This window comes from Strix aluco, chromosome 21 (assembly GCF_031877795.1).
Source record: "Strix aluco isolate bStrAlu1 chromosome 21, bStrAlu1.hap1, whole genome shotgun sequence".
NCBI lineage: Eukaryota > Metazoa > Chordata > Aves > Strigiformes > Strigidae > Strix > Strix aluco.
In genome coordinates this window covers 14,899,032-14,924,487 of record NC_133951.1, presented here as the reverse complement: position 1 = coordinate 14,924,487, position 25,456 = coordinate 14,899,032, and the positions used below count along the sequence as shown (strand labels likewise).

General features: G+C 43.5%; 2 protein-coding genes across 2 annotated transcripts in view; both read left to right on the top strand.

The window, feature by feature from the left end:
- Positions 1-12,974, top strand: part of CCDC57 (coiled-coil domain containing 57) — a 53,381-nt gene extending 40,407 nt beyond the window's left edge. The window contains exons 12-14 of the mRNA XM_074847249.1: positions 2,106-2,228; positions 3,955-4,177; positions 11,493-12,974. Of these exons, the coding sequence (XP_074703350.1) occupies positions 2,106-2,228; positions 3,955-4,177; positions 11,493-11,716 (570 nt within the window). The 3' untranslated portion in view covers positions 11,717-12,974. The remainder of the gene's footprint in view (positions 1-2,105; positions 2,229-3,954; positions 4,178-11,492) is intronic.
- Positions 12,975-15,188: 2,214 nt separating this feature from the next.
- The window catches only part of FASN (fatty acid synthase), a 44,547-nt gene continuing 34,279 nt past the window's right edge, over positions 15,189-25,456 (top strand). The window contains exons 1-6 of the mRNA XM_074846841.1: positions 15,189-15,405; positions 21,141-21,287; positions 22,109-22,261; positions 23,563-23,736; positions 24,614-24,814; positions 25,267-25,389. Coding sequence (XP_074702942.1) covers positions 21,161-21,287; positions 22,109-22,261; positions 23,563-23,736; positions 24,614-24,814; positions 25,267-25,389 — 778 coding nt within the window. The 5' untranslated portion in view covers positions 15,189-15,405; positions 21,141-21,160. The remainder of the gene's footprint in view (positions 15,406-21,140; positions 21,288-22,108; positions 22,262-23,562; positions 23,737-24,613; positions 24,815-25,266; positions 25,390-25,456) is intronic.

Here is a 25,456-nt window from a genome sequence, read left to right as displayed (position 1 = left end):
TACCAAATTGATCTAATCAAACTTTTTTGATGTCAAAAGTATTAGTGAGGGTATCAGAAATACTAGTTAGGACATACCATAGTGCAAGCCATCTGGGTTCTGAGACTGGTAGGGCTCACATTGTTTAAGCTCTGTGAGAACAGGTCTGGGAATGCAGCATTTTTTTGCAACTCTTCATTGACAGTCTGAGGACCTGATCAAGAGCTGTCACTGCAGCACTGTCACAAGAAGTATTAGCGTCTTATAGTGTGAGGAAGGTCCTCAGAGAAAAGAATCAGGGAGCATTGAATAAATAGCCTTACTGGCATATCAATGATACATCTTATGGGACAGTGGTATGGGCTGTTTCTGGAGCAGGAGATCTTAAACTTCTTGTGAAGAAGGTCAACTGTGGTCCTAGATGACAGTCCTGAGCATATGATTCTGGTTTCCCCTCTTGTGGGGTTTCAAAAGGAAATAGGTGAGGCAGCTGTTAAAGTGTGCAGAGTACCTGAAAAGGTGAACTTACTGTGGAATGCCTCAGTGGGCCTGTGGATATATAATTTGTTTGGGATGCTTTGTGAACATCTTATTAAAGTCACACACTTGGCATCCTTTGTTCACTTGAACTTTCAGTTCAGTGAACTGTTTCTTAATCTCTTAAACTCTAACACTGGGAATAATTTTTGCAGAGGAGATTAGGGTCCAGCAAAGCATTTGATTAGACCTTTTGTAGCCTGCTTGTTTCATCTGTGCACTGCTTGGATCGAGGTCTGAAAAGGATTAGCTAAATGCTTATGCTAAACGTATGTAAAAGCAATTTCCAGATCTGGGCAAAATTGCCTCAAATCAAAACCACATTTTTTACAATTTTTTTTCTCCACCTCTTAGTTTTTTTTTCTTTCACAATTCATAACTTAGCTGACTCTTAAATTGAGACCAATGAATATTCATTGCTTATCCATCCCAGTCTTCCCTTGCCTATTTTTAATGAGCTAGGTACTGTGTTTGCTGTTTTTCTGACATGTCTCCCATGTTCTTTTTAAAATCATTAAAGATTGTTCTTGCTTTTATAAGAATAAATAGATTTAAAAGATACAATGTGTCCATGGCTCTTGAAGAGGTAGCATTTGGCTGTGAGTTTCCAGGTGGTGTGCTAAACTCCAGTAGCCCAACCTCTTCAGCTCATGAGTTGCTTTGAGGTCATGGTTGAAGTGGCTGTCATTGAGGATCTTTCCAGCTCTGGAACCTTTGGGATCATCTGTGTTACTGCTGGAATTTGTCCAGACTAGAAGGAAGAATAGCCCTTCTCATATCCAAGCTGTTCATCTTCAGTAGTCTCATTCCAGGCTGCTCTTTACCCAGAACATACCCACTGAGGCTTCAGCTCCTGCACTGAAGCTGAGCTCCAGGTTGAGCTTGAAACATTGCTATTCTAGTTTGGGTGGTTTTCTTCTAGGTAATCACTCTTACGAGCCAGGCTACTTTTGCTCCTGTGTTCAAGATCATCATCCTTATGAAAAACTGAGAGAATTTATTACTATCATTTACTATATTACTATATACAGGAATTTCAGTGTCAGTTATTTTATGATGGGCTCATGTTTTATTTATTTGGTCTTAAATATATAGCAGAAGACTTTGATATTTATTTTTGTCTCCTTTAGCAGGGCTGAAGCAGTTTGCTTTTCATCAAATCTCATTTTAATTGCTACATGTTGAAAGTTGCTGAAACTCTGTGGGGTAATTAGCTCTTTTTAGTCACGGACAAATTACTTTTCCATAGCTGCTTTATTTTATTTGGCTTTTCAGGACTTCTTTGGGAGTTTTTCTTCGTAATTTAATCATGGGAAAAGACAAAAGTGAAGGATGACCCTGACAATATAAACTTGAGTAACAAGCAGGATGGTAGTAACAGCATCAAGAAATGTAGATTTTGAACAGATTTAGTGAAAGGTTTATTAGGAGGGTAGTGTAGCCCTGTTCATCTGAAGGGAAAATAATTTTATTTAATGTTATTTATAAGTGATTATTTTAAATATAGCAGTATAACAGCAAACTGAGCTATAAATGTATTATTTTTAGAGACCATGAGTTATTTGTGTTAATGTCATATTTCACATTAGGAGCTGCAGTATGCAAAGCAACAGCATCCCTCAAGGATCTCTTCTCTAATTGCCCGCCCTAGCTTAAAGGAAGCAGCAGCTCCAGGCAGCTGTGGGGAAGAAACAGAATTACCATCCACTGAGGTACAGTGCAGTTTTATCACCAATGTAATTTGCCTTCAGTTGGATTTTTTCAGTTGCAATTACTCAACAGTCATCTCCTGGAAGACTTAAAAAATATGGGGTTTTTTAAGTTATGCATTGTTCCTGTACAAAATAGTATTTGTTAATACTTATAGAATCACAGAATGGTTTGGGTTGGGAGGGACCTTAAAGCCCATCCAGTTCCAACCCCCCTGTCCCGGTCAGGGACACCTTCCACTAGCCCAGGTTGCCCAAAGCCCCGTCCAACCTGGCCTTGAACCCTTCCAGGGAGGGGGCAGCCACAGCTTCTCTGGGCAGCCTGTGCCAGGGCCTCCCCCTGCTCACAGGGAAGGATTTCTTCCTTAGATCTCATCTAAATCTGCCCTCTTTGAGTTTAGACCCGTTCCCGCTCATCCTATCCCTACACCCCCCTGATCAAGAGTCCCTCCCCCCTTTCCTGTAGCCCCTTTCAGTCCTGGGAGGCCGCTCTAAGGTCTCCCTGGAGCCTTCTCTTCTCCAGCTGAACCCCCCAACTCTCTCAGCCTGTCCTCACAGCGGGGGTGCTCCAGCCCCCCCGAGCATCTTCATGGCCTCCTCTGGCCCCACTCGAGCAGGTCCGTGTCCTTCTGCTGTTGGTGTCCCCAGAGCTGGACCCAGCACTGCAGGGGGGTCTCCCGAGAGCAGAGCAGAGGGGGAGAATCCCCCCCTCGCCCTGCTGCCCACACTGCTCTGGGTGCAGCCCAGCACACGCATGGCTTCCTGGGCTGCCAGCGCACGTTCCTGGCTCACAGGCAGTTTTCCACCCACCAACACCCAAAGTCCTTCTCCTTGGGGCTGCTCTCAATCCCCTTCTCGCCCAGCCTGGATTTGTGCTTGGGATTGCCCCGGCCCATGGGCAGGACCTTGCCCTTGGCCTTGTTGAACTCCATGAGATTTGCACGTCCCACCTCTCCAGCCTGTCCAGGTCCCTCTGGATGGCATATCCCTTCCCTCAGCGTGTCACCGCACCACACAGCTCGGTGTCAGCGGGGAAGGTGCTGAGGGTCCCTTGATCCCACCTTCCATGTTGCTGACAAATATGTTAAACAGCATTGATCCCAACACCAACCCCTGAGGAACGCCACTCATCACTGCTCTCTGCTCAGTCATGGAGCAGTTGACCACAACTCTTTGAGTGAGACCATCCAGCCAATTTTTTATCCACTGAGTGGTCCATCCGTCAAATCCACATCTCTCCGATTTAAGAGAGACAAGGACAGTGTCAAATGCTTTGCACAAGTCCAGGCAGATGACATCAGTTGCTCTTCCCTTATCCACCAACACTGTAGCCCCATCATAGAAGGCCACCAAATTTTTCAGGCACAATTTGCCCTTAGTGAAGCCATTTGCTGTCACCACTCACCTCCTTATTTTCCATGTGCACAGTTTCCAGGAAGATCTGCTCCATGAGCTTTCCAGACACAGAGGTGAGACTGACTGGCCTGTAGTTCCCTGTATCTTAATAAACTTAATAAACTAGGGTTCCTCAATCACTTTCATGATGTTGTAATTAATCTTCTTGTACAACCACTAAAAATCAAAAATAATAATTTTCTTTTGTCTTGCCTCTTGCTGAAACCTTCTATCTTTCCAAGACCAAGATGCCACTATGAGATTTAATCAATTTTCAGATGTCTTTGATGTGAAAAGTATGTATCTCTGTAAATTTGTGTTTGAACTTGAACAGGTTCAGCTAGATTTCTCTATTGAAAATCATGGGCCAGAGCAACAAAAGGCAGATACATCCTCAAAGATCATTCAAAGCCAGCCACTCAGGCAGAGTCCTAGTCAAACCCAACAGGTCCAGCTTTCTTCATCTAGAGCACATAGTTTCTGCCAAGGTATTTGGCAAACTTTAGAAATGGGATCAAGCCCTTCCATTCTCAGTCCTCAAAAGAACACTGACCAAGGTAAGCATGCTTTGTAAAGTAGTCACAGTATTTGACTCTTCTGGAAGAATGGAAGTACGGTGGTGGATTCCGCCCCCCTTCCACTGAATTTTTTACATGACTGCTACTGTTGTTACGGCCCTGTAATCAGAATCTGAAGGTCTAATGACTTACTTGAAGGGAATTTCACTGTTGGCCGCACAAGTAAAAATTAAGAGGAATGCCTATATAGTTCTCTGGTTTTAATGCCGTTGTTGCAAATACTTCTCCCCTTTTATTAAATACTCCTGGAAAATGCAAATACCCTTCTATTTTGACATAGTCTAAACCTTATCTGGGGCAGATATGAAAGTGTCCATCTGATAATTGCACACTTCATGTTTTGCCAAGTGACTTAGATCAAATTGTAATTTAGCAAATCCTTCCTTAATCGTTATTTTTATGGCAGGTTAATAGCTACAGTACTGCTTAGTGTGCTAGGACCTAAAGGCCAAAAGTGAGATCATGGAAATAACATGGTTTATGCTGTGGGCACACAGTGAACTAGGTATTGTTATTCACTAGAATTTTATAATCCAGTGCAACAAGTTGGAACATAAAAGAATAAAAGCAGACAGAAATTCTTGTATGTGAGACAGCATCCTGACCTTGTATGTGAGACAGTATCAGGGTCAGGATAAGAGGAGAAGGTGAAATCTAGGTCATAGACTGAACATTAATCAGTGCTATACTTCTACAAAAAGCACCACATGTTCTTGGAAATTTTAGCAGGAACCCCGTTTGTAAGATGTGCAGTAAAGCATAGCCTCTTCACGGGCAAATGGTAAAGGAACCTTTTAACGGTAGCCATTGTGTTGAGCAGTGTATTGCAGATGAATGTTATGTCTCCCAAACTGTTGGCCTGTTCATGAAGTAGTCCTTCATCAGCAAAACTTTGGAAAACTGTTCTAACACCTGCTGTGGATGGGACAAAAATTAATGCCCTTAAATTATAATACTGGAAAAACTTTCAGGATGGCTAATAATGGAGTATGTTCCCTGGAAGGATTGTAGACTCTTCTTTATTAAAGGTCTTCATAAGTAGACAGACAAGCAAGACAAGCATTTCTTCAGAATGTTCCAAGTAAAGGTGATTTTTAGTTTTTAATAAGAGGCATAGCATTCAATACATTATTTCTTACAGTGCTGTGTGGCTGGTTTGTTTTTTTGATTTTGATATTACTATTTTTATCATCATGATTATTTCTGAGATCTGATGGCAACTGTGGAGTAATATGGCAGCCATTTAGCCTTTTCAAATGAGCTTTGTATTAATAGTGACCTGTTACCATTCCATAGATACTCGTGTGCCATTAACCACATACCAGACTGCGAGAGCAAGAGTGCCTCGAGTGAGTTAAGGGAAGTGATTTATTCCCCTTTATGCGGTACATCTGGAGTACTGTGTCCAGATTTGGACCCTCTGGTACAAAGAATGGACAAACTGGCGTCCAGTGGAGAGCCACCAGGACAGCTAGGACGCTGGAACACATTACACAAGAAGAGGTTTAGAGAGCTGGGTTGTTCAGTTTGAAAAACAAAGTCAATGGGTGGTCTGATTGCTGCTTTTTAACTAACCAGTGAGGGATTTTGGAGAAGACGGGGCCAGACTCTTAAAGGTGCACAGTGAAAAGAAAAAAAGTGAAAAGAGGCAATGGACACAAGTTGTGTCAAGATCCATTGTGAGCAGGGAGTGATAAGGCTTGTGACATTTCACCCAGAGGTCCTTTCTAACCTACATTGCATCTGTTTTTAGGCCATTGTATAGATCCAATGAACCATCTTTAGCAGCCCACAAGAAAAAAAAAAAGTATTTAAAAGGGCTTTCAAAATGAAGAATGGATTATAAGTGTGTTTATTCACAACGGCAGTGCATTACAGGTAACAAGTAATGTGCATTGACAGACCTGTGGGACTGGAATGGACGTAGTGCTGACAGTCATGATTGATGAGCTTTTTTTGTGGGGCTGGGACTGAAATAGGAAGAGTATTTCAGGTCAGGCCTATATTGACAGGATAAGCAAAAGGATGTCTGCGAAACATTACTGATAGTGCCATGCAGTTTCATGCCGCTGTATGCATGATGCAACGCTGCTGGCAGCCTTACAAGAACATCAGTTTCTTAATGTCTAGAAATTTCCAGCCACCATTGCAAAACTTACTGTAGATTTTTGAGGATCTAGAGAATAGCAAAAGGGAAAGATGATACTGCCAACGTGAAACAAATGAAACACTAATAAGGGGTGATACTTTCCTGAGAACAACCTTAATTTGATCTCTGCATTCAGATTTACCCTAAGAACACTTGAGCAGAGCTTCTATTTCAAACATGCAGGTCCTGAAATGCTGCATTGCAAGAACGGGACTTAAAAACTCTTTTATGTTGCTTAGCTTTCTCCTGCAGGAAACCATTCAAATGGTATCCTTAATTCTACTAGATGGAATTCTGCGTTTCAGAAAACAAGACTGTGAAAGCAAAATTGTTCTTTTTTGGAAGAACATCACCTCCAAGCAGAATGTAATTTTCAAGGAGTTCTGCTTCTGATTTTTAGCAGAGGCTTGCATTATTTTTCATGCCTGAGAAATGGAAAATTAATTAAATCTTTCCCATTTAAAACTACTCACTTGAATGCAATACATTCATCAAAACGCGTGGTTACAGTGGATAGAAGCATCATTGAGATGGAGTGACTCGGTATTGGGCTTTCAGATACAAGTGACACGTAGACAAACTTGAAAGTTCAGTAACAAAGAATGACTTGCCACAAAACAAGCAAGTTAGTTTGCTTATTCAAACATTTATTTTACAAGTTCAATTGTACAAATTTGTCACACCAGTAGCTGAGTTTTATGGGTATTTCTGGTGAAACAGAAACAATTGTAGTGTGAGAATGATTTTTCTGAATCTGTTGAACAGCTTCATTTTTTTCATGTGGAGAACAGCCTATTGGGACTTTAAATGGTTGGCATGTCAAGTAAGCCCTGCAATTTGCTGTATTTCCAGCACATGACATAATTCAGTGTGTTTTGGAGTGTTTATGACTGCATGTTAACGCTGAATTACTGAAGTGGATTGTTACATACTTTTATTTGTTTCACCATAGAATTCAGAACTTGTGGAAGCATCCAAGCAAGTCAGAAGGCTATGAGATATTTTAATTTTCTCTCTTCTTACTCTACCTGCTGATTTTTAGTTTGTACTGTAGGAATGAGATGGATTTAATAACTTGTATGTTATTTCTGCAGATAAGTAGAAAGAAGGGGCTTAGAAGGAACACAGGTTCCTTGTTCAGGTGTTTTTATTGTTCTGCATTATTGAAAGAAAAAGATTCTGCTACAGGGGTAGACAGGTACAAGCCATGATAATATTAAAAGCATGAGTGTTACACACATAGACTGTACTGGTAAGAAATATGCTTCTGTATTTCTTTCCTTTTTATATGCCCTATCCCAAAGGTTGAGAGCAGGTGGGAGACTTTGGCTGGTGAGCCATCTCATATGCATCTTGAATGCTGATGACAGGCCATCCTCAACAGAAAGCTGCTTGTCAGAAGATTTGTATGCTTTCTTCTGAAAGTCATGACACATGTGTACAACCAGGTGATTAGCTTCTGTATGTGCTGCAAGGTTTCTCTGTCGCCTGTGGGCTATAGGGCCTTTTTTGGTTTTAGAATAGATGTTAGGCAGGAGGAGGGGAAGCTTTGTAAAACATTTAGAAAACTGGAATTTATTTTTCTTCAAGTAATTGAGCTTAATAAAGTTTTTACTTGCTACTGGAGACACTTCCTAGTTTCTACGGAAGGAAAGGCAAACATCACCTATTAAAGTTCGGCTGTATGATTACATTTAGAGTGAAGCCAGTACTGCGAAATGTGCTTTGTGGTACCATGTGAAAAGCTCCTGATCAGCTCTATCTCCTTGGGTCAACAGAGGCTGGGATCAGTGCAGAGGGAGTAAGAGCAGAAGGCGAGGTGTATCTGCACTTAGAATGCCCCACTAGTCACTTGTTTTATACACTTTTGGGGTAGATGAAACTTTGTATTTTCCATGCCAGAGGAGGTCTCCAGTTGTGGTGGGTATCCCACTGTATTTTGAGAAACCCCACCTCCACAGATACTCAGAACTGTGTCCTGGGCCTATTAATTTCAGTTTACATTGTAACCTAACAAAGAAAAAGATTGAGCTGCTTTGAAGCAAAGTAACTTTTCTGGTTTACTACATGAACTTTGATAGGGGAGTTTCTTCTACTATAATTCTCATTGTTACTGTTACATGCAAAGCTCTGTGGTCTGAAATTCTACACTTTATGGATCAAAAGTTATCTTAAGTGTTTCCACACTGAGCAGAATTTCAACAGCTTTGACATCACGGACAGTTCTAAGAGCAATCCATGTGGGTAAAAAGCTGGCCAAAGAAAGAGTCTGGTAAAATATTAACAAACAGAAAGAGCACTCTGGCTCTGGCTTCATTCCGGCTCCAATCAGAGAAAGACTCATGATTTCTTTTCTGCGTTACATAAAACCTCATCTTTGAAGTGTTTCACAAATATTAACTAATCCTCTAGTTACATTTTCTTCACTTAAATGTTCTTCTCCTGAATAGGAACTTGTTTGAGTTGGTGTTCCCTCGGAAGCGCTGTTAGCCATAAGCAAATATCTAGTGACAAGTTTCTTAAATGAAATTTTCCATCTGGAGAAATTTCAGTTTGCTCATACAGGTCTACCTGTATCTCTTTAGTTCTGAAAATAAATCTGTGAATATTAATTTCTGACTGTAGTTAACACACATCAAATAGAAGATATGTTAAGCATTTCAATACACTATAAACATTTAGGTCTGTTTTCAAAAGCAGTTTAGTCTCTTAACTATGATCTTACTAGCTCTTGTTGCCAAGGTCACATCTGAAACTAAGTTACAGGCTTGTAAATTAGGTGTACTTTTTCATTGTTTGTTTGTGAAAACCAAGCTATTGCATTTAAACTTTACTGCACAGCGCATATTCATGCTGATTTTATTCAAGGTCCTTCACACATGTGAACAACCCCAAGCAGAACCAATAACATGTGAAGGTCCTTATTCAGTGTTCTCTAAGATATTTCACTTCAAATAACATTTCTAATTCTGGGCTGTTTTCTATTTTGTAGAACTAGCCTTACAAGTTTGCAATTTCATGGTTTTAAATTTCTGTGTTAACATGGATTTTTGATGGTCCAAAACTTTACAATAGCCATATAGAATGCTTGTGTTCTGTGTTGTCTAACTGAGTAGCCTTTACTAGTTAAAACTGTAGTGTCTCTGCTAATGTCAAGAGACAAGCACACAGAAGACTTCAGAGGACGGGATGCACGTGATGCATTGGTGCCTGGTTACTTTGCCTTTGGATCTGCAGGATTAGGGCCTCATGCGTTCTTTCTGAAAGTCATCCCCTTGGTGGAATACAAACGACCCTTTAGAACGGACTGTAAGCAGTGTTGTCTGTGTGCTATTTATGGATCTGCTCGTTGCTGTTATTTAGAGCACAAACAAGAGGTAATCTCATTCTGCTGCGGCTCCTGTTCAAGGAAAATAATCTTTGAAGCTGTATCCAGGTCCTTTCAGACACTGCTGCCTGCACTGTTTTAAACTGTCGATGTTGTGAAATTCTGCTTTATTATCTGCCACATGTGGTAGAGGTCTAGGGCACTATAATGATTAAAGTCCTTTTTCTGGGCAGGAAAATACACCCAAAGGTCTTCCATGGGCTCAAGCATCCTCTTTCGTACCTTCTGCATCTGTAGGAAACCACTAGGTGGCAAGCTGAACAGCGTAATGCCGCATCAACAGCGCAAGAGTCCACTGAGCTTTTGCCACCTGTAATAACAGATGCCACCAAGCTGACTCAGTGCAGAGATTGCGCACACATGAGTGAACAGCTGGTTCAGGCTAAGCCTGAACATAAAAATTATTTTGAAAAGTGTCATGTTTTGACACTAGCCACAATGTCATGCTTTGCATAGAACTATAAACCCTCAATAGATTAATTCGTTCCATAATTCAAGAATATTTTGTATTTCCTTCCACATACAATTTTGTTTGGACTTTCCACCGTGTTCTGTTGACTATGAAAATTTACCTCATCCTACTAATAACTTCTCTTTGTCAATTGGTGCACCTCTTATTCTTGCTCTGTGGTCGAATAGTAGCTGGGACTGAAGCCTGTTATGCTCAAAAAGTTCAACTAGTACAGGATGCTGTAGTGTGTGTTACCGCAAGTACACTATGACTACTTCTGCTGTCTGCTTTGGCTCTCCATGGAAAATCTAAAGTTAAAATCTCAGTGCCTTGAAAAATAAGGATTAACTTGCTGGAGCCAAGCACCTGTAAATATTACCCATCGCTTACAACGAATACTGTGATTGACCAATTCCACTTACATAACCTAATGAAGCCTGTGATAAGACTAAAGTTCAGTTAGTTGGAGATAGAGGTTTTCAGAGAATTATGCTAGAAGCTGCAGAATGAACTTCGATTTGTATTAAGATCAGTCTCCCTGCTTCCCAACCAAAGATGTTACTTTCTGAGTTAGTCCTCTCTAGTACACACAGGTATTTTAGACAACAAAACGAAGTTTTTCATGGTAAATGCCTTCCTGTGTGAGAGAAGATGAAAAAAATACCCAAAACATGATGGTAGTAGTGCAGCTTTGTCAAGCCCACAGAATTGCCTTTGAGCCCTTTGGATCATGCATATCCAAACATGTTTTGCTGCAGCTTTTATGGCTGCTGGTGATTTCTTGAAACAGATCAAACTATTGCAGCCAACTACTTTATCACTGTTTCACAATACGGGACCAGGTAGGTCTAACTTTGTATCGTGTTGTCCAGCATGTTGGTATTGCCTTGATTGATACAGATGTTCTCTCACAATGGAGAGAAGGGTAGACTTGTAAAAGGTGATGTTTAAAAACAACTGAACAGATAGGTAGTGCTTGACTTGAACAATTACACCAACCTTCCAGCTGTCTTCCTCTCTCCTCTCTTAAACTGTCTGATATTAATGGAGGATGTACAGGTACAGGTGAAGCAAGGACTGAGCAGAAGATGCTACTGTAATATACCATCAGCGTAGCAAGCCTTAATGGACAGACCTGTGCTTCCTATGTACAGAAATGGTTCTGTTAGTCAGTATAAGACATCAACAATTTGGCACTATGGCAGCAATATATTTAGAGAAAAAGAGTAAACCAGTTCTCTTCAACTATCCAGTCTCATAATCCAGTACAAACATAACTACAAAGTATTTTTCTTTTTTTGATCAGTGGAGTTTGAAGTTACATGTTCAACTGAGCAACCTGAAGAATCTCAGCAAAATATCAAATCCAAGGATAAACTTGAAATGCCAGCTGCAGATTTGACAGTTAGAGGAACCAGGCTGGAAGTTCAGCAGAAGTTAAAATCCAGGAATTTATCTTGTGCTCATTCCGTGAAACCAAAAATCTCTTCTAATGTGGCAAAAATCCGCAACTATAATATTAAAGACTGATTTCTGTGTTGGCAGCAAGTTCTAGGTCCATACTTGCTATTAACTTACTTTGAAATCTATAAATCAGATGTAAATATCTGCTTTGGTTTTTTTATGTCGAGTTGGGATGTTTGCAGCCAGAACAGAGAACAAATACCCCGTTTCATACTGTGAACCCTAAAATAAAGGGTTAATCTGTGTACATTATGAGATTGCGGTCTTTGCTGCTAATACTGATTTATTTTAATTATATATATTAAATATTGCTTGCATCATGGATTTAGAAATGCCCAGTTAATACATATGTAAAGCCTAGTGCCTTTAGGCAGAACTCACAGGTCTTTAGCAAATATTTTGTTGAGAAACTGTAGATGTGATTTAAGCTTAGAAGTGGGATGCCTCAACCTACTTGTGTTCTTATAATTAACAGTGCAACCGTTAATCCTGTGTGGCTATCTTTCTACCTGAAAGAAAGGGATTCAAAAAGATTACACCCAAATCTGTATTATTTCTCATCTTCTGTAGCTCTTTCCACTTGTTCAGACAGCATGAGAGTATAAAATTAAACTTCTGTTGTCACACCAGTAATTATATTTTTCTTTAACAAGAGATTGCATAGAGTTTAAAGCAGTGAAAAACATGTTCATTAGCAACACTTAGAATCATACAGAAACATTGTAAGAAATAAGTCTTAGGACAGATGAAACTAAAAGAAAACTGGAATGAGCTGTGATGTAATGAGGGATATCTATATTGTTATGAACACGCCAGGACATTGAAACAAGTAATCAGTGTATTTTTGTAACTTTTCTAGTAATGCTGAGCTGCCTTGGGATATTACAGTGATGAACTTTACTATAAGTATGGGAAATACACATGAAAAATGCAAGAAAAACCGTTTTTACTGCAAGGATGGTCAAGCACTGGAAGAGATTGCCCAGAGCGGTTATGGAGTCTCCATCCGTGGAGATACTCAAAACCCAACTAGATGTTGTTCTAGGCAGCCTGTTCCAGCTGACCCTTCTTGAGTAGAGGGATTGGACTGGGTGATCTCAAGAGGTCCCTTCCAACCTAAGCGATTCTGTGATTCTGTGAGTGGCATCACTGAAGTGTTCTCTTTGGCATCTGACAACATGGTAGTAATCATTTTGAGAATTGGAATAATTATTTTTCTACTCCCTACTGAAAATGTTTTGCTTTAGTGCAAAGGTGTTACCATATTCTAATCAGATGCTAGATCTGCAATAAATTTCATTGGGATGTTATCAAGTCAATATGAGGCCCGAGAGACCTTGTGAGCTTCTTTCTAATTCATTTAATTACTTGAAAATCCTGTCATTGGATTCAACATTTAACATTGTTCATGAGCCGGAACAACATGATGCATTCCCTTGAACCAGGCCCTGAATGAGCTCTTCCTGTTGCTCAAAGTGTAGTGGTTTCTAACAAGTACAAGAATTTTGGCGCAGATCACAGCAGTTGCAGCTCTCACTGGTTATTTCTAGTACACAATGTGTAAATTCCAAAGTTTTTAATAGCTGTAGATTATCCTGAATTTTTTTTTTACTTCCAGTTCCCTGTTTAAAATTGAACTCTGGAGATGCACAGTATTTCAGTGCTATGAGATTCTGTGCATTTACGGGTGTTAAAAGCAGTGTGCCCTTAGAAAAAGCAGTTTGTTCCATAATCTTTCTAACACTGCATCTGAGCCTGGAAAACATTACTCTCTATTCCTTGCATCATGGATATAAGCTCATGGGCTGCAGACTTCAGAAATTGTGTTAGGTTTCTTTCCAGGTTTTTAGGTTGTTTGCTTGATTGAGGGGTTTGGGGTTGGTTGGGGGATGCATGTGTGTGTGTGTCCCAGTATGTCACCTGGCATGCCTGGTCATGCAAACCTCTTGCCAAAAATGCAACTTGAAGTTATTCAGTTCCCCTGAGAAACAGGTTTCCTTAAAGCAACTGTAGGTAAGGGAAGATGGTAGTTGTAGGTGGTTTTGTTTGTCTTAGAAAAGAAGTCGTTCAATCGTTGTACGTTCATTTCAGAGTAACTATAAGAACAATGCATGTAAGTATGCTGAAAATTAACAAAGTATGCATAATAACGATACATAACCTGAACATACCACTTGGATCATGTGTGGGGAGCTTGCGCTGAGTGTGTGCTAAATACAGGGGGAAAATTCTCATATATTTCTCTTATGACCAAAATATTTAGCAAATTGGTCATCGATTCTTGAAAACCAGATGAGAAAGAGTGGTGACAAGGTAGTACTGTGGATGACGCTGAATTGTGCAAAGAAAGGAGAGTACTGATCACAGCCGCTCAGAGAGTCCTGAAAAGGTAAAACACTAAATGCTGATTGTTGTTGATATCAAAGGGTTAAAACACTATTACGATGTTGAGGAATCTGTGGATAAAGTTAAAAGTTCTGCCCAGAGAAGGTCCCGATCGATCTGTACCGCGCAGCAGTAGCGCTTTAGCGCAGCCCTGGCAGCAGCCAAAAGCCCGAATGCGAACGGGGCCCCGAGCGCCGCGTTCACCGCCAGCGGCCCGGCGGGTCTCGGCACCGCCGCCCCCCCACCCACCCCCGGCGGCCGCTTTGTGCTGGAGCAGCGGCCGTAGGTGACACGGCGCAGGGCTCGGATTTGCGGCTGATATCGGACTATGGGCCTGCGTGTTGCTTCAGCGTAAAGGAGGCCGAGCTGCAGAGAAAGGGACGAAAGGTGCCCGCGCGCGGAGCCGTCTCCGCCTCGCCCGTCCCCCGGCGGGTGGGCGTACCGGGGGCGCGGCGGGGAGCGCGGCGGCCCGCCCCCCGCCGCCGGGCGCGCTCGGCTGCCGACAGTGACGGCGGGGCGGCGGGCCCGAGCACGGGGCAGCGCATCCGCGCCGGCGTGCGCGCTGCCCTGCGGTAACCCCGGGTCCGCGCTCCGCCGGGGTGAACGACCGGAGGGCGGCGGGGGCCGCTCCGCTCCGCTGCGGCGGCCCCGGCCGGCCCCGCCGCCGTCACCACATCGCCTCATCGCCTAGCAACGCCCCGCGGGGCCCGCGATTGGCGGGGCCGCGCCCCCGCCCACACGCTCCCGCCTCCGGATTGGGCGCCGGCCCGGCGCGGCGCGCCCGGCCCCGCCCCCCGTCCCTTTGTGCGCCGCGGGCACGCGCGGCCGCTCCGCAGCCCGGCTTGGCGCGGCGCCCGACGGCCCCCCCGACCCCCCCTCCGTGCGCGCCCGCCCGCGGAGCGGTGGGAGCGGGACGCCAAGCGGCCCCCGCAGCGCCCGACATACACCGCCCCTCTCCCGGCCTCAGCGCGGGGCGGGGCGGGGCGCGAGAGCTTGGCCCAGTGCCGCGGGCGCGGGGACCCGCCTGGGCCCGCCCCGGCCCGATTCGGGCCCCCTCCTCCCGCGGCGCGGCTCCGGCGGGCAGGGGCTGGCATCACCCCGGGGCCGGCTCGGGGCGGCCCTGCCCCGGCTCTCATTGGACTGCGGCGAGGAGTAAACTGTCAGCCCATGTGGCGTGGCCGCCGGAGGTGGCGACCGCTTAAATAGCGGTGGGAGCTAGAGGGAGACAGTGAGGGGAGCGCGGAGCCTCCGCCGCTCGGTACTGGTCGCCGCAGCGCCCGCCTGCCTTCCCCCCCCTCCCTGCAGAGCCCGGCCCGGCGCTGAGCTGACGCCCGAGTCTCCCCAGCGCGAAGCCTTCCGCCCCTGTGCAGGTACCGGCGGGAGAGCGGAGCCTCCGCGGGCCGCTGCGCCCGGCAGCCGCGCCGGGGAGGCTCCATCTTGCGCGCCGCGCGGGTGGCGGGGGGCGCACGGGCCCGGCCCGCGCGGCCGGGCGCTTCCGCGGCCGCGCCGCCGCCAGCCCGCGCTGCTTCCCCCCGCCGCAGCCCCGCGCTCGGCGTGCGCGGCGCGGGAGGAGGCCGAGCGGCTGCTTTGTGGCGCTGGCGCTCGGCCATCTTGGCGGCGGGCGGGGGCCGCGCTGCAGCCGCCTCGGCGGCCCCTCGGCCCGGCCTGGGCGCGCTCGGGGGTCGCGGCCAGCGGCGCCGCTGCCTGCGGGCCTCTGGTGCCTGGAGCGCTCCCGGCGGGGGGCCGCGCCCGGTGCGCGACGAGCGGCGACTGCCGCGGGGCTGGGTGGCCCTGGCGGCCGCCGTTGGGGCGCCGGGCGAGCGGCGCGGAGCAGCGGGCGGGCCGCGCTGCGCTCTCGGCGGGGCCACGGGCGAGCGGGGAGCGGAGGGATCTCGTAGGGGAGGGGATGCGGTGTTCGCTGTGGCGAAAGGTGGCTCGTCAGTAGGTGCCAGGGAACCATCTCCAGGGTGCCGCGTATGCTGCTACACTTCTTTTTTCCGCTTCGGCACAAACCAGCCGCCCCCATGAAATAACTCGTTGATCGTACACCACTCGATCTGATGATGTGGTTCTGTCAGGAATGTGATGACCATCTTCTCTCTTACGCTGGTTTTGCTCCTATTTGGTTTTTATTCCACGTTCCTTCCCTGGCACAAGGCCCTTTGAGATACCAAATGTGTCTTTTCCTAGCTAAAAGCTAAAATGCTTAGACTGAGACAGGCAGCGTTAAAGCTGTGTATGTTAACTTGTGTAGTCCTTCGGGGGGGGGGGCTTGGAGTGTGTCTTGCCTTAAAAAATGAGAGGGGGGAAAAGCCTCAAGGCACATGAGCAAAGGGTTCACCTTTTCCTGCAGCCTCTATGCTTCTTGAAGTGAAAATAATAATACACTGTGAAAGGCTGCATTTTGTGGATGAATTCAGAGGATGAGGGCAGTTATGAACAGGTATTTTGCAAACATGATACAGTGATACTGGGGACTTCAGTTTTTGTACAAATCACTTCTGACCCTTTGGGAATCAAGAGAGCTGTGTTGATTCCATGAGCAATATCTAACCTACTTTTCTCAAATAGCAGCTCTGAACCAGGTTCTGTTTCCTGCTAAATATGAGAAACACGCTACTGTTTTTCATTTGTCTTGTCAATGGGACAAATCCAGCCTTGAAACAGAAAGAGGCAGTTAAAAGGTCTTTGTTAAATCGAAGCTGTAGCACACAGATTCATGGTAGCCAAAGGCTTTAAAAAAATTAAAAGCAGCCTGTGTTTGCCTCTATTTTGTAAAGGGTTTTTTGGAGGCGGGCATTATAGCTCTTTACAACTGAAGTTCTTATGTAATGATAGTTTTAATTATGAATTTTAGAAATGATAGTCTGAGATTAGAAAACCTGGATTATGATGTAGTTGTGCTGGAAAACTAAGCATGTGATCCTTTTGTCAGTATCTGTGCTGAAGGAGGCTATGGAGGAGTCATGGATGTTTCATTTTACAATAATGGGAGCTCCAAAAAGGTCAGGATTTGGACTGCCTAGAAACAGTAGCAGGATTCTGTCCCACCATGATGACAGCCATGAAAATAACAGTGAAATAAATATTACGTTCCTGTCTAGGAAAGAGAACTGTGCATCAGACGAAACAAGATTTGGATTTTATTGCTTCTTTGCAAACAGTTTCTTCTTCCATCCCTCTCCCCTTCCTTTCCTCACTGAATCTTAGGCGGACATAGGTGCAGCAGAATAAGAAAAGTATTCTCTTCAGGGGTTGGCAAGTCAGATATAAGTGGGAGAAGAAATCAAATTTTACCTTCATTTTTTTTATTTTTCTTGTCCTTCTTTTTCTTTCCCCTTCTAAAAGCTTACAAGTTTAATGGACACAGATATTTTTGTAGGGAAACAGTAGATAGAATTATTGTTAAAAGAAAAAAGTACAGCTGCCAGGGACGGTGGAAAACAATGATTAATACTTTTCTGGATTAATTTTTGGTGTTGGATTAGTGAGGTACTGAAAAGCAGATGTTTTAAATGCAATGGAGAACAGTATTTCAATTTAAGAGTAACTTTGATAATAGCGTCAAGCTAACATGATACCAATAGGTATCCAAGACATGGAGAACAAGGTTAAGAAGGTATAATGTGATTGGAGAAAGGAACTGACATCAATAAACAAACCAACCTTGTCAAATGGCTAATGTGGGAGGTAGATAACCAGAGCACAGCTACAGAGTGATGAAAGTTGTTACTAGTCAATAATATCAGAAGGGATTGTTAGTTATTACCAGTCACAAACTGAATGAGTCAGCAATGCAACATCATTGCCAAAAAATATTGTGTAAATCCAGTGAGGTGGTAGTTTATGCTTAACTGAGGTGTCTGTCAGACTGATATGTTGGGGGAGCGGGGCTGTTTGCTTCTCCCCCCTCTCCCCTCAGTTAAAAATGCAAGCTGTCTGGGAAGAATTCACAGAATTCAGTTGAAGCAAAACCGTGGGGTAAACAGAGGAAAAAGGATGTTACATGTCTGGTTGGATGCAGCAGAATACACCCTTAAGAAATCAGAGAATCCTGTTTGTCCCTCTGTCTTCTTTTTCTCCTTTTTTGACCTGTTGCTTTTGGTCACTTTGCTCATCAAATGTAGTAGGAACAGTCTCTTCTGTATGTTTGCGTAGTCCAATCTCCTTTAAAACAGCTGTAGAAATAATTTTCTTTCTTGATCTGTGCTATCTCCTATGCTTCAAAATGGATCAATGCGCTGTGTATAGTCTAAAAATGCTCTACAGAACAAAATAAGTCTCTAATATAGTAAAACAATACAGTGCACCATTTGGGGGTATAGTCAATCAACTTTAAAATGGTCTACCTGCTTATTATCTGTCAAGGAAGACCAAAGACATTGTTGGTAGTCGTAACATCTACTTTAATCACTGTTTAATCAGGGATGATTTAACATTCATGATTTTTCCTCTTCCCACTCTTGTTTTCCACAGCAAATCATCTGTGCTGTCTGCTGCTAAATGCGTAATTTGTATCCTGTCTTAGATGTAGGCATCTGGAGCTCTTCTGTGTGAAGTCAAAATCTTTTCAGTTCTTTGTATATAAAAATCCTTAAGTTGTGGCTCTTACCCATTCACCCAGCTAAAATTAACTTCTTGGCTCTTGTTCTTCTACATTTTGATTACTGCAGCTTTTTCTCCACCTTTGACACAGTCTTGCTCAACTACATTCATAACATGTTGGCAAAAATTGCTTTGCTGATAAATTCCATTACTTCACTGTCTCAGAACATTTTGTCAAGACTGGCTGTACCTGGATGAAGTTTTTCTGATGCTCCAGGGTGACGCTTCAGTCCCCTGAAATACAAATTATATCTCTCTCCCTAGAGATCATCGCCCAAAGAGCTGAGGCATAAAATGGAATCATAATCACATTAGCATCTTGTACGTCTCTTGTCTTATGCTTAGATTGTAAGCTTTGTGCCCGAGATCCATTCTTTCTCTGCCCCTAGCACAGAACTGCTGCAAGTAGAGCAGAGTTGTGGCCCTTGATTGGATTTTCCAGGTACGGTGGTGATGCCAATAATAAAACCGAATTGCTAGATTTATGTGAGTGGAAAAACTGAGAGGCTTCTCTTCAGAGCAGAGTGGACCAGGCCTATTAATACCAACTTCCGTTTTGGGGAATAGTTTCTCAGTAAGGGCCTTGCACGTGTGGCCCTTAGTGTTTCCCTTTTAAAATGAACAACCAGAGTGGAATGGAACTTCTGTTGTCTGGGTGTTTAGCGTAAGACCGAGAAATCCAAGATGTCCTTTTGGGAGCACTTCTGTTTCTGCTCCCAGAAGGGGTGGACTGGATGAGGTAATCATCTCTTCTACCTCAGTATTGCATGTTGCGTAATTACACAGTTACTCCACAGATCTGAATCAAGATAACTGCTGAAGGAAAGAAGGGTAAAAGAAATCAGGCAACCTCTGGTGGTGTGTTCTGACCGGGCTACACCTCGGTTAACCAGAGCGAGGGCTTTGCTTTCCCTCTGCGCACCCCAGCCTCTTCCAGCCAGAGGAAGGCGTTAGGCCTGAACAATGCGTGGATGGAAGAGAGGCCTGTTTCTTGCTCAGAAAGGAACTCCTGAAAGAGGCTGCAAAACCATGCCTAAATGAAATGTCTTGGGTAGGAAAAACAGCTATGAAGTGCTCATCTAAGAGTACCCCCATTAGTGCTGTTTTGTGGAGGAGATCATCAAGCACCTGCAGCACTTAAGCAAAGTGCCTGGATGGCACTATGGAGCATAATCTGTGATGGAAGTCAAACTTTTGGTCTTCCATAGGTCTCTCCTTCAAAGTTACTACAGCAGACTATTATCCATTTGAATACTCAGTTTTATTTGTGGTTTTTACGTGTTAAAATCCCACACATTAAAGGATATTTTGCTTCTACTTACCAGAGGATTATTTAAGGAAGTACTGTGAATGCTTACTACATCTTTTGTTCATTAAGCCACACTTTCATTTATTTTTATATAAATAACATGTGTTGGTTCGCTGCCCCCCCCCTCCCCCCCCCCCTTGCCTACTTAGGATCTACAAACTATAATTCGAACTTAACTGAAACATCAGGTTAACTTGCCTTCTCTCTGCTTAGTTGTTAATATATTTTTAGTGTAATAGAAAATAAATTAGATGAGTGTGACTGTAACATATGAGCTATCATTTGGTGTTGTGATCTGTATAGGTGGCTTGTCATGATGTATTATGCAGCATGATGTGCTCTTGTGGTGTTTGAGATTGGGGTCTTAGAATGCAAATTTGATGGGACAACAGCTAAGGTTTTTCATCCCAGCTGGAATCCAGATCTGTTCTGCCAGCTCTTATTTTAAAGCACCATTCTCTATTGTGTGTACTCAGGTCCCCATTCCAGTCCTCTAAAAGTGTGGCAGTGCAGGATCCACTTGGGAAACACTTTATATGTAAAACTCACTTCTTGTTTTGGGTATTTAAAATGATGCAAAGTTGTACTGTAATCTTTATGCTTTTGTGGGGGTTTTCTCCACCGTGTGTGTTTTGGATTTTTTGGTTGGTTGGTTTTGTGTTTATTTTGTGGGGCTTTGTTGGTTTGTTGGTTTTTTTTCCCCTTCCAACAAACTTTCTGATTATTGATTCTTAAGTTAGCATTTAACTTTGGAATGATCGTAGAACTTGTTTTGCTACCTGTTAGGTTTGCCTTGTAATTATGTATTTTACTATATGAATTTCATAATTTCTCCACCCACCTCTGCTCCAGCATGTTAATCTTTCTTCTCTGCTGACTTCACAGAGGCTCTGCATTTAGTAGAGCTAGACCTGTTCATTTTCCAGTTGTCATGTAGAAACTGGTGGTTCTCAGAGCCCGACACTCCTTCAGGATCAGTTTTCTCATCCTCTTTGAGCCCATGGATCTTATGGTCCTTTTGATTAGTTGGGATGTCTGGTTTTTTTAGTAGAGACTCCCTGGGCTGTTCCTGTGTGGGTGTTTCTCCTGCAAATATGCTTGTTTGTCACAACATGCCAGGAAGTCAACAGAAGCATATACTCTCCTTCTCTGTGTGAAATCTCACTAGTCTTACTGATTTGTGGATTTCAGCAACAGGGAGAAGTTAAGAGATGGAGGACGTGGTGATTGCAGGCATAGCAGGAAAGCTGCCAGAATCGGAGAACTTGCAAGAGTTTTGGGAGAACCTGCTTAATGGAGTTGATATGGTCACAGAGGATGATCGGAGGTGGAAACCAGGTGAGTGCTTATTGTCTCTCCTTTTGGAGCCCTGAGTTCTGAGCATTTTAGAGGAATTATCCAATGAAAGGAAAGGATTTCTCAGATGCAAAATCCTGCCAGAACTTCTGAATTAACTTCTGATAGATATATATATCTCCAAGAAATTCAGGAACATTTATGAAGGTCTTATGCAATCCATTTTATAATGTCATGTCCCATGCAGTAGTAGCTTATAAATAATAGGTAGCTTACTTCCAAATAAAAGAACACTCTGACAGAGCAGCTAGGCAACATGAATCCTATACCTCCAGTTGATAGCTGTGGCAGTAAGGTGGGTCAACACTCTTCTGGGTTCAGGAGTAGCACAGGGACTCCAGTCCTGTGTTTATGGCTTTTTACAATGTTTTTTTCTGTCTGATTGTCCTTCTGAAGTGTTTGGCACATGTGCATCCAATTCAAGCTAGTGATTTGCAGAAGTGAAAAGTAGCTTTTGTTTTTCTTCTAACTGGTGACTGACTAGAACCACTGATTTGGACTCTGTTTATGCACTTGGTACAACTTGCCAAAGCAAAAAGTCTTAAACTAGATAGATGTCTTTTGCTGCCATATCTGGGAGAGTCTTAAAAATGACAATTGTTTTTGTTAGTGTAGCATTCTCACTTCCAAATGAGATTCAGAGAGATGCATAGGTAGATATTCATGCAGCACTCTGGGTACTGCAACAGGGAAGTGAGGTTTCATATGTCATCGAGAATCGACTGTGGTCATTCTGTACTTTGTCTCAGCTGGTACCTGTTTCAAAGCTGATGTATTCTGTGACTCTGAATTTTTATTCTCAGGAATTTATGGACTGCCCAAGAGAAATGGAAAGCTCAAGGAGATAGGCAAATTTGATGCATCCTTTTTTGGAGTTCACCCCAAACAAGCTCATACAATGGATCCTCAACTTCGCATGCTGTTGGAAGTTTCTTATGAAGCTATTTTGGATGGAGGTAAGCAGCTGAATGACTGAAGAGGGAGAATTGTGCTGTATTGTCTGTGTGCAGCAGGTGCAGACATGCACCTGTGTGATGAGATCTCTAATAAGAGAAAGCCATCACATTAGAGAGGAGACCAAAGAACTGGTATGGGGGTTAGAACAAAGCTGTTATCTCTGGAAGTCAAACTAGGAAATCTCTGCTGACTGCCAGCAAATCTCTGCCTGCATCATATGGTACAACCAGTACGACAGAAACACTTAAACAGTCAACAGTTCTAGAGCTTTTGTATGTTTTGCTCTACCCTAATATTCCATAATAGATGCCTTTGCTAAAGGCATGTTTGTAGTGCAAAAGGAAGATGTCTTGGTTAGAATTCACATCTGTGGTCTAAAAGAATGGCTGATGGCCTGATGTATTCCTATCTATTGGCCAGGCTCATGGAAAATTTGTGGTGTTTGATATGCTTCTGTAGAAGGTTTGCCCAGGAAGTGTGCTTTCAGAAATAGGAGCCTCTTTCCTCCATCGTTGCCAGTGTCTTGAGCTTTTGAGTTACTTACTCACAGAACCAAAAAGTTTGTTCTTCATGTTTCATGTCTGAACATAAGAAGCACATGGCAAAAAGTTGGAACCACCTCACTAGTACTGACTGATTAAGATTAACACTTGCTCCTCTGCTGCTGAGCCTGAGTCTGGAGGCTTGAATGTTCTGCTTGTCTCCAGGACTCCTGAAGCACAGAGAAGAAACATCAGAGATTGCTGCAAGTTGAGCTTGCTCTGTGGTTTTTTTAGAGCAGAATTGTTTCTTGTTCTGGCTGTTGGCTTTTGTGCTTAAGAATTTTCCTTTCTGTCTTGTACTTCAGATCTGGGCTTTGTGTGTGGCTAGAGATTGATATTCCTATGCTTACATGACACTTCAAGTGCTGTGATTTTTCTCCCCTTCAGTCTGCTCCTTTTCTCTGCACTGGAAGTCAGCTGTTAGCTTATCTGATCAGCATTTGTGTCTTTCATAGTCCATACACTCTTTTTACACAAGACTGTAGCAATGCCCAGCTAAGCTGAGAAGCTGTCTCCAGGCACAGGATGTTCTGGCCAAAAGCCTTTACCAAAGTTCTGGTGGACTCTGCAGTAAGACTTGTAAGGTCTGTAATTGAAACATAAAATGTAACTATAGATAAGGCAACAATGCTGCAGGCCTACCAGAAAGGGACAGTAAGTAGTATTTCATGAACTGGTGCCAGCAGACCTGGTATCTCCTCAGTTCACCGCTTGTTATAAGTTTGTCTGCTCTAATCTACCTTCCAATATCCCTGTAGGTGTTAATCCGGCCACCCTCCGTGGCACAGACATAGGTGTATGGGTTGGTGCCAGTGGGTCAGAAGCTGGTGAAGCCTTTAGCCAAGATCCAGAAGAGATTTCAGGATACAGTATGACTGGCTGCCAGCGTGCTATGTTTGCCAACAGGATTTCCTACTTTTTTGACTTCACAGGTAAGTGCCCCCAAACCTGTTGATGCTGATGAACAATTGCAATTTGAGCATGATTGTACCGCAGTTTCTGTAGAGGAGTGGGGTGGATATGATGATGTATACCCTTTTTTGGGATAAGAAAGTAGCTCTTGTAAGGAGGCCTATGAGAAGCAGAAGATGTATCGTATCTGTGTGATAAGACTCATTGTAAGGCTTTAACTCAGTTGCTGTTGATGGGTGTAGCTGGCATTCATCTGAAAGAAGATGATGTCAAGAGGCCTTCATAAAAAGGCCTAGGTCCTTTCCGGCCTCTAGACTGCTATTTGGTATCAGGCTGTGTAGAAGCGAGCTAGTGCAGAGACAGACTGACTGGAACAGTTGGCTCTTTTGAGTAAAGTGGAAGAAGTGGGAGAGCCACCAAAATGATGTGATTGAAGACATAGACATGTCTTGAACCATGTGTGGCATGGAAGAGAGTGGAGGGATGGGAATTGCTCTGAAAAGCAGCAAGGAACAGAGATAACGTCAAGAGTAGCACCAGGAAAGGGGAGGGATTTTTAGTGGTGAGAATGGGGAAATAGATGAGAGCTGCCTGTGAAGCTACAATATCTCTTTTTGATGGAGATGGAGACAGAATTTTTAAAAATACCCTTAAAGCCAAACTGTTTGCAATTTTTTTTCCACTTTTCTTATCCCTTGCTACATGATAAGCAGGTAGAGATGGTGATTCTTGTCTCCCATTGTATCAGGATTACCTGTTATGTTGTGAAATAACTCTTGTTTAACTTTTTTTTTAAATATGTTTCCCTTATGATCACATCCTGTAGTCTTTGGAGGGCAACTCTAGGAAATAAACAATAAAACCCAGCTTTTTCATTTTCCCTTTCTGTTCCCTAAGGACCAAGCATAACTATTGACACGGCCTGCTCCTCTAGTCTCGTTGCTCTGGAAAATGCTTATAAGGCAATTCGCTGTGGACAGTGCAGTGGAGCCCTAGTAGGAGGGGTCAACCTTTTGCTGAAACCCAACACTTCTGTACAGTTCATGAAACTGGGTATGCTTAGTCCTGATGGTGCCTGCAAGGCCTTTGATGCTTCAGGTAAGGCATTAGTACAGACAACTGTCATGTCTTTGAGATTAACTTATTGTGGAGTCTGTGGTCAGATACTCTTTTAATGCAGCCAAGAGCTGGCCTCGTAGTTGTTCCTAGGTGCACTGTTTGGGATGTACCCTGGACCTGATCTGTGTTGCATGCTCCATCGAACCTGGAAAATTAACTGTGGGGAAGAAACTGTATGGTTCATTCGTCAGCCATTGGGGAGAGGAAATAGCTGTCTCTTGATGGAAACTTTCTATCATTGTTTGTGATGAGCAGCAAGCCTTTCTAGGACTATTTTTTTTTTTTTTTTTTTTAAAGAAATAGATATGTCATAGTCTCAGAGCGTTCTGTTGTAAGTGGTAGCTCAGGAATGAACCTTACTGCATGTTGTTTTGCAACTTTTTTCAAAGCAGAGCAGAATTAGTGACTTGTTCTTCTCTCTCTGTTCTCAGGAAATGGATATTGTCGCTCTGAAGCTGTTGTTGTTGTTCTTTTGACCAAGAGATCTATGGCTAAGCGGATCTATGCCACAATAGTCAATGCTGGAAGTAACACTGATGGCTTTAAGGATCAAGGTAGGCCTTGAGCCTCTGGAAAGTGAGATACCTACAGAAGAACTGTTCAGTCTAGAGTCTGTAATCA